Source organism: Zootoca vivipara, chromosome 15 (assembly GCF_965207765.1).
Source record: "Zootoca vivipara chromosome 15, rZooViv2.hap1.1, whole genome shotgun sequence".
Lineage (NCBI taxonomy): Eukaryota > Metazoa > Chordata > Lepidosauria > Squamata > Lacertidae > Zootoca > Zootoca vivipara.
In genome coordinates this window covers 18,130,360-18,142,653 of record NC_142598.1, presented here as the reverse complement: position 1 = coordinate 18,142,653, position 12,294 = coordinate 18,130,360, and the positions used below count along the sequence as shown (strand labels likewise).

The window sequence follows — 12,294 nt, the reverse complement described above, 5'->3', positions numbered from 1 at the left end:
GGAGGCGTCCGAGCCATGCGCCGCCTGAGCCATGCGGCGGCGGCGCGCTGTGCGCCTGCACCCCGCACGGCGCCTGCCGGAGTCCACAACTCCGCTGTGTGCGTGCGCTGTGCAAAAAGGATGCAAGGTGACGTTAGCAGCCCGGGGAGCGTGGTCGGCCCCCTCCCTGCATCAGCCCCTCCCCGCCGCATTTCTGCAGCCAATAGGCTCACGGGGGCGGGGTCGGAGTTATTTATTTTTTTAAACAGGCGCGCTTCTTCCTGCCCAGCAGCAGAAAAGGCTTGCGGGCTCGGAGCGCGTGTTTGCTGCTGCTGCTCCTGCCTGCGGCCTGCCTGTGGCCTGCCTGTGGCCTCCTGCCGGCCTGGTCAGGAGATTGAGGTAGATGTATTAATCAATGGGTTGATTCAATATGAGGAAATTTTGTAAGTTCACTTGATGGGACCAACACACATGAAACCATATAGGTGTCCTAAAAAGGGAGTCAGAGTTTTGCCCATTCCCAGTAATCAAGGCAGCCCAAACTCAAAGCCCAAAGTTATTTTTATAATGACGAGGATGACATTGGGCCCTCATTATTAATTATTATTTACATCAGGCACTGATTATGATTTATGGTACACTGGGGCCCTGATTAATTTTCTATGGCATTTTGGGGCATTGATGATTGGGCATAGCAAATTTTGCTATGGGGCCCTCTGATTTCTAATTACGTCCCTGTTTTGCGGCTCCCAGTTTATTTTTTTTCTTCGGAAATGGGTCCAAGTGGCTCTTTTTGTCTTAAAGGTTGCAGACCCCTGATCTAGTCCAATCCCCTGCAATGCAGGAATCTTTTGCCCAGTATGGTGCTTGAACCCACGACCCTGAGGTTAAGTCTCATGCTCTACCGACTGAACTATCCAACGTTATTTTTGTTGGCATCTGTCTGTCTTGAGAGACAATGGAGTGTGCATCTAGGGCTGAAGACAAAGCAGTGGAGAATCGAAGTGCCTGCTGTGCCTGCAGAAACTGGTAACTCACAACTACTGTCTCCTACACTGATTTGCTGCGTTGCAGCACTGAAGTGACCTCTCTGGGGCACAAGCCTGGGCAGTGTGTATGGAGGTCCTGGGTTGCTCTGTAAACTAGACACACACACACACCCCTGGTGTGCAAAGTGTGGTGCAAAGGAAAGTAGAGCAATACACTTGGCATCAGCTTTGCTGCAGGAGTTGCCGGAAGGAGGCATACATGGTGCCATCAAACTGCCTTAGGGACTCCACCGGATTTGTGTACGGTTTACTTGTTAGCTTTTTCTTCTCCCGAAGATCGCCTGCAAGGCAGCGGGTATAGATTTTTTCTTGGGGATGACTCACAAAGCCTTTCTCACGAATGAGTATAGCTGCAAAGCAGCAGAGGTTTCAAATCAGAGTTATCCTTCTCCTAGATGGGCTACTGGTAAAGCCTGAGACTCTTAATCTCAGGGTCATGGGTTTGATACCCACATTGGGTGATAGATTCCAACATTGCAGGGGCTTGGTCTACATGACCTTCATGGTCCCTTCCAACTCTACGATTCTATGATTCTACCTTCCCTGGTTGATGAGCCCCATATGCCCCTCATTTCCCTCTACAGCACATGAATCCAACATTAAATTATTACAACTTAAAAGAGCTACTGGACATCTGCCCTTCAGATATTCACATTAACATTAGATGATTTTTTAATTATAAGTTGAAGCCTAATAGCGCATTCTAGAACGTATTGCCACTTATACTAACTTTGCTTAGGTAACAGATAAAATTAACTATCTAAAAATTTCTTGCCATGAAATTCACATCTGTATAATTGATTTAAAAATAGTTGGCTCTTGTGAGCCAATAGAGCAACAATAGATTTTTTTAAAAAATAAAAAACCCCAGAACATTGAGCTTTGTTCTACACAGAGGGAGGGTAGCCAGATGGCACAAGTTTAAGGCCTTAGTAAGATTTGACCTGGGGGTAGGGTGGGGGGTTATGTATCATTTCCAGTGACTTGGGTTGCACTTCTTTGCATATTTTGAAATGGAGCTAGAGAGTCACTTTGTGAACAGTTTATTCAGCAGAATACTGGGATTGGAGTCCTAAAATCAGAACTCTGAATAATGAAATCATATCTAAAGCATACAGCTGTAGTTGTACCTTGTAGAAGAGGAATAATCCTGCAGACTTTAGAAAAGAGGATGTACAGTGACTTGAAAGATGTAAGCAAATTATTGGTTGTTTTTTTAAATACAGTGAGTGAATTTGAGCTTTTCATTGATTCATTTGTTACATGCATAATCCCACCTTTCCTCCATGGAACTGAAAGTGAGGTTCATGGTGTTCCTGGGCAGTGTGCAGTCTGGGTACAGACAAGAACCAAACCTGTTTAAATTTAGCAAGGTGGCTATATCACATATCTTCAGACCAGCAGGAGTTTTCATATAGAAATGTATATCTAGAACTAATCTGTAATTTTAAATAATTAAGATGTTTTGGGATGGGGGTAATAGAAAGTTGAACAAATTAGAAAATATTACCAGGGTATTTTGCAAACATACTGGCAAAAGTTTTTAGTGACATTCGTAATACTTTGAAAACATGTACTGATAAGTGTATATAATATCTATATAATATAGGCAAAAGTAAATGCTGAGCTTGAATATTGCCCTTCATGAAAACAAGACTGGGACAGATGCTCACTAATTGGAGCGAGACCAAGACAGACAGGGAGAGTGAAAGTTAATTTATGTTTGACGGGCCATGAAATAACTTTTTCATTTTGGCCCTAGCATGTCATTCTGTCTGACTATTAATGTGAATTGCTGTACTAAGCACTTCCATCCACTATAAGATCCTCAAGGCGAGGCAACAGAATCCTGCTTGATTTTGTTCATATATACTTCTGTTTTAAGGTGCAAGTCACCTTGTGAGTTTAACCTGCTTGAAGTCTGTTGTGAAGAATTCTGCCATCTGTATTTAAATATTCTGCAGTTGTCATGAACAAGCACTTGGAAAATTGATAGGTATTCAGTAATGGTGTTGTATACCTGAAGGAGCGTCTCCACCCCCGTTGTTCAGCCTGAACACTGAGGTCCCATTCTGGGGGTCTTCTGTCAGTTCCCTCACTGTGAAAAGTGCAGTTACAGGGAACCAGGCAGAGGGCCTTCTCGGTCGTGGCACAATCCCTGTGGAACGCCCTCCCATCAGATGTCAAGGGAATAAACATCTATCTGACTTTTAGAAGCAAAAAGCAAAAGCAAAAAAAAAACTGATGCAAAAACCCATCAAGCATGTGCACAAAAATAAGGGGTTTTGCTGGGGTGTGTGTGTGTGTGTTGCTTTTTATGTTGCTGAATATATAATTTACACTTACATGACTAATACTTAAACAATGATTTGTCAGAATACTTGTCATAACCTAAGGTTTTAGTCAAAATATTGTAGGCAAAATGAATAAAACATTTTGGGGGAACAGAAGTGCAGGATTGAGGGAGAAAATTCATCTAACCTTATATATATTCAAGTTATGAGAAGTAAAGATGCATTCAGTTACATGGGCTGCTGTGCAGACTGACATGAGCTAGTATGTTACAACTAATGGGCTTCTTATATTCATGCATTGTTAATGTTATGCTCAGACATGTGGAGCTTATACTGCAGTCCAGCATGTAAAGTTACCAGATATACTCAGTTCTGCATATAGTACAGTGGTACCCCTACTTACAAATAACTCTACTTACGAATGTTTCTACTTACGAATGGAGCTCCGTCCGCCATCTTGGATGCGGTTTAGATAGGATTTTTTCTACTTACGAATGTTTAGATAGGGTTGCTTCGACTTACGAATTTTTTCTCCCAATGCATTCCTTTGGGATTTGACTTACTTTTTTTCGACTTACGAATGTGCGTTCGGAACGCATTAAATTTGTAAGTAGAGGTACCACTGTAAGTGATTATATTGGAGGTGAGTTTGCAGGTCTCACAACCTGTCAAGGAAAAATGGTACATGATCTTGGAAACCCATGTCTTTTATTTTTTAAACAATATCCTTTATTATAAGCTTAAAAATGTACCCTCCTTCATTGTGCGACTTCAAATATGGCATAGAATGGTCTTGACATTGTGGAACATATTGAGAATTGTATTAACTTTAAGGTGAAACCATACATTCTTTAAGATCTCGGGTGAACTTCCAGAAAAATTATTATGGACAACAGGAACAGCTGGTTGCCTGGTATTTTTTATTATCTGGGGCAAATATGGCAATAATGATGCCAACTGTCTTATAATGAAAACAGCATTCAAGTAGTTGGCAGTTTCCAATTAGTTGCTCCGTTTACTGGAAAGAACAACTTTCAGCAGCCTTATAGGTTTTATTTCACTTGGCAGTAATTGGAGTAGGTGAACAACAACCGGCTGGAGTTTACAATGCAGGGCTGGCAGAGAGGCAACTGATATGTGAACTGGAGAAGCAGCAAAAAGAGTGTGATCAACTCTGAGAACAGCAGCAGAGGAAAGATTGCATAGTCTAGTTTCAGATGTGGTATATATCCATATTCAGACAGATTATTTAATAAGATTTCTTGCCCATCCTCCACATAAGATCCCAGGGTAGGTGAAAGACTGGTTGGCTTAGTCAATGGGCTTGTATGGGAGAAGGCAGTTCTTCATTACCCTGTCCTAGACCTTTTAGGTCTTTGTAAACTAAATCTAGCACTCTGAAGTATTGCCAGAAGTTAATGAATATCTAAAGTGAATCTGTAGATAGGCAGGGAAAGATTGCTGTCTAAAGTCCTGGAGAGCCACTGCCAGTGCATGTGTAGACAACAGAGCTAGATAGACCAATGGTCTGACTCTGTATAAGACACTTCCCTATGTCCCTAGAGCAGTGTTTCCCAACCAGTGTGCCTCCAGATGTTTTGGGACTACAACTCCCATCATTCCTGACCACTCGTCTTGCTAGCTAGGGATGATGGGAGTTGTAGTCCCAAAACATCTGGAGGCACACTGGTTGGGAAACACTGCCCTAGAGACCCTCAATGTTTCTGCAGCTGGAGTAACGTCCACATCAGTTCTTTTTACCTTACACCAGTACTTTCCTGAGCTAATGTTATAACTGCTAGAAGGAAAGTCTGTATGTACTGATAAAAATAATTGTCAGCTTCCTGTTTTGAACTGTGCATTCTATTGCTATGGCATATTTTGTCTGGGCCACTTGACCAGGACATTCCTTTAACAGAAGAGGCTCCTCTGTAGAGTTTATTATGACAGTGCTCAAGGTGAGGAGATGATTCATGGGAGCACAGAGCATAGTTTTCTGGATTATTATTTTTTGCCATTATTAAAAGAGGCAGCTGGTTAAAATGTAAAATATGGGACATTTTCAGGTATACCATATGAACTCCATATATAGATACTTGCATGAATGAATGCTGGAGTGGTCTGGTTCACCAGCTGCATCCCCCCCTCTCCCATTCAACATAAATGTACATATAAGAAGGTGCTATTTTGGATTACTATGTTTGACTGTATTCATCTTTTCTCTAAAAATTAAAACGATAAATATAAAAATTGAAAATGTCAAGTGGAGACAAAATTCTAAATAGTATAAACTTTTTCCGCTCACCTAAATACAGAATGGTGGTACTACAACATAGATGTGGCTTTCACAGATGGTGCATGACAGCTGAGTTGTGCACATGGGCAACAATACAAATCTGTTTCCTCACCCTATGTGAATGTTTGAAGTCAGAGCATTAAAAATACATTTTGATTGGTATAAGTGTACTGCAGGGGAGTTCTGTCTGTTAAATAGGAATCGCCCATCGGAAGGTAGTTTCCCACCCAAGTATTTCATGGTATGAAATGGGGGGTCTGCTGTTGACAAGATAATGTCAAAAATTCCACTGAGGATATGTAAGCTTTGATCATATCTAATTTAGTTCTCTCTAGTTCAACCTTCACTTTCTCTTCTTCCCCCACCCTTGGCAGCCACACCCACCCACCCCCCTACATGCATAACTTTGCTTATGTTGTTCTAAAATCCCATTCTCCTGTAGGGGAGAAATGTGAACCTGCGTGGGTTGTCACCGCCCATCTCACCACTGGTTATAAAGTATTTCTGTACCACCATCATAAAATATCAGTGTTGTGTACAACATAAAGACATAAAATACCATTAAAACAAGACAAATAATAATTTAAGCGATTAAACTACTGGGTAATCAAAACTTTATACAACTACTGTTATAAGAACAACCTTCAAGAGACACCTGAAAGTCAAAAGTAAGAGTGCCTGCTGAATCTCTTGGAAGAGTGTTCCACAGCAAATCTTATCCGTATTGGATATAACTGGGGGGGAACTGCTCATTCTGTTACACCCAAGTCCCTCCCTCCTTTCTGCAAAATGCCTGCAACAGGGGGTGCTTTGAAATAGCAAAGGGGGACTACTGCACTTTTTCCCTCAAACTTAATTGCCTCTCCCCTCCTTTATCTCTGCCAGAATTCTCACTCACTTTCAAGCCACTAATGTGAATATATCACTAATGTGAATATATGTGAACAGACAGTAAACTAACTTTTGAAGTGCGTTGAAATGAAAGCAACTGTTTTGTAGCACCTCACAGGTTTATATGTCATAAGCTTTTGCATACCCAGAGTCCATTTCATCGCAGTCATAAATTGGTAACACTTCTGATGTACCGTACCGGTAATTTGTCACCACAAGAACTCTTTTTCCTCTTTTCACCTGACTTGTTCATAAATATTTGTCCTGTCTGGCTTTGTTTCATGAACCAAATTCATAGGAGGAGGGAACGGGGGAGGTTGGGGAAGCCCTTAAACAATGTTTATGTATAATTAATGATTATAATAGTTTTGTTTTTTGTTTTTCTTTCTTTTTTCTTTTTTTTTTGGGGGGGTTCTTTTTTGTGTAAAGTTAACAAGATGTGTTTGGACAGATAGTTGGGTGGACACCCTCCTTCATTTTCCCTTGTCATTCTAGAGCTTCCTGGTGGCAGGAGGGGGCTCTGGGGAGGAGAAGAGGGGGGAGGGGACAAACCCAATTATAAAATGGACCGCCTTCGACTGTCCACTTTGCATGGGACTCTCTCGTGGCAGGAGGGGGCCCGTGGGGGGTAGAAGAAGGGGGATAATATGTTATGTATGTCTTGTTTTAATGTGTATAATCAATAAAAGTTATTATTAAAAAATTCATAGGAGGAGGAGTGATCGCACAAATCAGAGCATTTTTTGAGTTTTCCCATTTTTGTAGTTTTTTGCTGGGGGTGTGTGTGAAAATTCCATGGTTGGGAATCAATTAGAAATAGGAAATTGTCAACTTGTTATGTGAATGCTGGCCTAACAGATTATTTCCAGGGAAAGCATTGTTTTGGGAAGCCAGATCTGCATGTACTGACCTAGATGGTCCATTGATCAGACTCACTATAAAACAGCTTTCTACGTAAGTCTTCAGAGCAGAGCTAATCTGGCTACAAAATAAGTATCAAATGTAACAAGGAACTTGCTTAATCATAAGGGGGAAGTGGAAGGCACCATCCCAAACTGTGGAATGCCCACCAGGAACCACTGGGGAACTAGTTTCCTGTAGCCTGAATGTGAAAAATGTTAAGTATTCTAAATGGAAAGCTGTAACATTGACTTATAAATAAGGTGGAACCACGCTCCTTTAAAGACAGCTGTCAGGATCTAGAGAACATGGAAAGTGGCTTGCTGCATTCAGGGGGGCTTTGGACATCTGTTTCTTAAATTGCAGCCCTCCTTGTTGCACATCAAGCTTTGTTCCTAATATTGAGGGGACTTGCAAAAGCAGCTTGTGATATGGCATGATGAGAATAAGCTGTTTGAAGAAAAACGAGGCCAAAATCCCACTGGGCATGTGCAAGCTCTTGGGCTTGCCAGAAGCAGTTTGTTGTGTCCCCATATATTTTGTGCAGCCATGACAGGAACTGTGCTCCAGTAGCTGTGGTAAAGCCAGCTAGTTTGCTAGCGAGATGGCTCAGGCTTCAAATGATGTGAACTGGCTGTAGTCCATGAACAAACAACATCCAGAGGCCAAGTACTGGGTAGGGCTGGACATGTTTTTACTGAATGCAGAATAGTGGCTTCATAACAGAACACTGTTTTTCCATACTTCGTGCTGATCAGGGAGGAAAAGGAGGGGGGAAAGAGCAGTGATGTAGGGAAGGGAAGGAAAAGGGAACTCCAAACCAAAAGAATTTCTGTGGCATAATATGACTAGTAGCAATTGCTGTGGGACATTCTACAAGCTATTTTTTTCCAGCTTCATGGGCTAGCAGTGGCATTTCAAGTGTATGGGTGGAAGAAAGCATGAAGGGCTCTTTTAAAACATCATGTTCCTTTTCCTCTTCAACAGTTTGGTTGAAATAGTTTTTTTAAAATACTTGAAATTAAATGCAGTTGAAGAAAACAAAAAAGCACACCAAATGAAAGCCAAGCTTTGAGAGAGAGACTGCTCAACTGGAAAACTCTCAGGGCAGTGTACATAATAAAATTATTAATTCATAAAATCATCAAAGCTGTTCACAAGTATACATAAAATAATTATCAACAAAATATGGATAAAATCAGAAAATCTTTTAAAAACAATATAGATGACTAATTATATGTCTGGGTAGGTTTTCTGAAATAAACAGGTTTTCAGCAGGGATTTAAACCATTTAGTGAGGGTGCCTATATAGGAAGTGTCTGTAAAGCAAACATTATTTTAGGTTTTGAGAGGAAGGATACTGTACTTGGAAGAATGTTCTGGTAAAATCTGTTAAGCACTGCAGTCTGTATAATTTTCAGTGTGTTGGGAGTGTAAGCTTTCATGTTACAGGGAAATTCTTGCCGGGCATAAGTATTCAAAGCAAGAAGAGTGGCTTATAGCGTCTAGATTTAAACATGTTTATACAATTTGAAAGCTTATGACATTAGGTGGTCCAGGAAAAGACCACCTCATTTATGGTATTGGGGAAACCAGCATGGACACAAAACTGGCCTCTAGAAGTAGATTGTCACATATGTAGTGTTAAGGATATGACAGTCTAAATACTTGGCTTTAAATAATACCTTGGCAACAGATTCAGTTCAAAGAAGCCATATCAATGACCGACTGGCTATGTTTTGCCTCATGTTGATGGCTTTGGGGTTTGCTGTTCTGTAGTTTTGTGTGTGTGTGTGTGTGTGTGTGTGTGTGTGTGTGTGTGTGTGTGTCTGCCTGCCTGCCTGCCTGCCTGCCTGCCTGCCTGCCAGGGATGAACATACACATGCAGTTCAGAACTGGTCTAACTTCTCCAATAGGTTTTTATATATACAGATTGCCACAGAGAAGAAATTGTGCTTCAGTATTAAAGTTCTATGTTTAGTATTATAATAAAATTGCCTATCCTTCTAGTTACTATTCTCCCACATATTTGTAACCGGTTAAATATCTAACCTGACCCGTGTAACACACAAGATATACATAACTGTCTATTATAGCCTTCCAGCATACGATGTGTTTTCATTAGATCTTATTGCCACTTGCCTTGGGCTGATCTTATGCAAAACGGAAGAGGCATATTGCCAACTTTCAGAGCAGTCCTATAGATAGGGGTAAGCATGTGACCCTAAACCTGATTTCGTGCCGTCCTTGGCCTAATTTCAGAAGCCCTATGCTAGCTTATAATTTCAGATCTCTGTTCCTCCTCTAAGGGTGGTGCAGAAAGAGGAAGAGGGCAAGGGGTGGCCCTACCTACCACCACTCACTTTGGCCTGATAAAAGGCATATTATACCATTATTGAAGAGTAAAGCATTCTACATTACATTCATGTATTGCTATAGAGGAAAGGGGAGAGGAAAGAGTGGAGACAGTATCCTGTAGGATTTTATATTTAGTGATTTCAGAAAGTATACATTGTATTTTTAAGCAGCACAAGTTTACCAATACTGTTAAGTGCATATATACAAATAAAATAAATGCATACATTAAAATCAGTAAAGGTATTTTGTTGTACCTTGCCATCTGAGCTGCTTCAGTGTCTGTTTAAAAAAACAAATGAGCTTTTTTCCACTACTGCATATATACGTGTATCTTAATGTATTGGCAGTAAGACACATGCCAACCTCTTGTTGTGCACCCACCCCTGTTTTATTACACCTTAGAAAGTGACAAAGGAAACAGGAGAATAGACTTTTATCGAAAAGCTGAGGGAGAATAAATGGCAGAGGTTCTGTGCTCTTTGGCTCACTCTGGCTTAAGTAGTTGAAATTGTCAATTGGAAATGAAATTGGCCACTGTTAAATTCATAGCAGTTTGAGAAACTCATGCGAGGCATGACACTTGGTTATTTATCTGCTAACATTTGTACTTGATGCTTTAGTCTGGCAACAACTCTGTGAAGATAGGCTGATGCAAGGAGGCAATGGCAACTTTCCCTTAAGTCCCCTCCATTGAGCCTTAAAAGCTGAGCAGATTCTCTGAACTAGGTTACCCGCATCTCAGAATTTAGTTCTGTAATCATTGCACAAAGGTCTCACTTAACTTGTGCTTGTGTATTCTTGGAATACAAATATTAAGTCAATGAACAAGTATACATTGTTAATCTGGAGAAAATGTTTTGGCAGTGCTTGAAGAAATGTCTTCCTCCTGTACTAGAATCATAAAGACTGAAGCCATGATAGCTAGATTTGAGTATATGGTCTGTGTTTTCAAATGCATTTTTTCCCTTTCTTTACTTGCAGGTGGTGGTGGTGCTTCCTTCCAGTGCCAGTTAATCCATCAAGACCACATCTGTACAGATGACAGTGACAAGGTAACTGAATTAAATTAGTTTCCTTCAAGTATTAAAAGTGCCAATCTTATGCAATTGAAAGTCTGGTCAGCTGAAGTTTTATAGCAAAACAACTTATTTGTCTCAAGAGGATGTTGCTCTGTATTAAAAAGGTGTACTTTTGTGTCAGTTGGTTTGATTTTTCTATTGGCACCACCCCATGCAATGATGGGTGATAACTTGTAGACAGAGAATTTCTTTTCTTCCTCTCGCAAAGTACAGCTTTTCTCATTTGGTTCCTTTTGCCATGCAAAGTATGAAGAAGTGTTGTGTGTGGGAATTTTTGGTTTCTGTTATAAATATTCCCTTTGATTCAGAAAAGGTTTGGGTCTCCTTTCCTTCACTCCCCAAACTCACTTTGGGCCTACCTCAAACACTGAGATTACATGGGTATGTGGTTGCAATGCAGAGTTGTGGGTAAAATGTGATAAGTTGTTTGTGTAAGCTGCTTCCTATTATGTAGATTTTAACTATACTGATGCTACTCTTCAAATATGGCAAATGTGTGGTTAGCATAAACTGTTGGTGCGGAGCTCTTTTCAGATTATAAATTAATGCACACTTCTCAGATTATAGGACTAATTTCCATGGCTTCCTGAGCTTCTCAGGAAGGAGAAAACAACAACAAACTATTGAATAAGTTTGTCACTGGAGAAAATTGTATGCCTCTATAAGTTCGTCGCAACTTGGAAGCAGTAGAGAGGATAAACTGCATAGGTGTCTCCCTTCCCACACCCTGGACCTAGGACGAGAAGGTTCTCTCACCAGCTCTTCTGGCTACTTCAGGCTATGACAGATGAAATGGTCTTGTTTTTAGTCACCTTGGATTATCTGTACAGCAAATTCTGAAGTTGAGAAGCGTCTCACTTAGAGCTGTAAACATTATTCTGTGCATCTCTTCCACTCAGCCATTCAAGGGAGACGAAAAATGTACTTGCTTCTGAGCTAAGGACTTTAAGAGGATGTGGTAGCTACCTTTCCCCACCGCCTACAATTCAAATTCTTCTGATGAATAAGGAAGGTGACAGTTCTCTCAGGTTGGAGCAGGGGTAGAGGTTCTAGAAGCTATGATATCACTTTGGGGGAAAATTGAGTACTGTGGGTTCAAGGAATCTCATGACAGAACTGAAAGAGGGTTCAGATCTTAGCTTAGTGATGAATAGGGTGACTTTGCGGGGAGGGATTGCTTTCTCTGCTTTAGTTGCCCAGTTGTAAAATGAGGGAAATAATGCATAAAGCTGGCTGCGTGGAGAGAGAGTGTGTGTGTGCCATGGAAAGCACATCTGAATAATCACGTGCAATATAAGTACTTAAAAGAAATTACTATTTGAGAAGTGATGCTTTTGAGTTTGCACTTTTTGTGCTTTGTTTTTAAGTACTGTATGCTAATATGCATTATTTTACCTTTTGCTTTTTAAAATTTCATCTTTGGTTTTAAGAGCAGTTGAAGTAGGATT

The 12,294-nt window shown here is 40.7% G+C and overlaps 1 protein-coding gene across 1 annotated transcript in view; it reads left to right on the top strand.

Annotated features, from left to right (window-relative positions):
• The window catches only part of RNF38 (ring finger protein 38), an 83,168-nt gene that overhangs the window by 35,015 nt on the left and 35,859 nt on the right, over nucleotides 1–12,294 (top strand). The window contains exon 2 of the mRNA XM_035140491.3: nucleotides 10,749–10,819. Within this exon, the coding sequence (XP_034996382.3) occupies nucleotides 10,749–10,819 (71 nt within the window). The remainder of the gene's footprint in view (nucleotides 1–10,748; nucleotides 10,820–12,294) is intronic.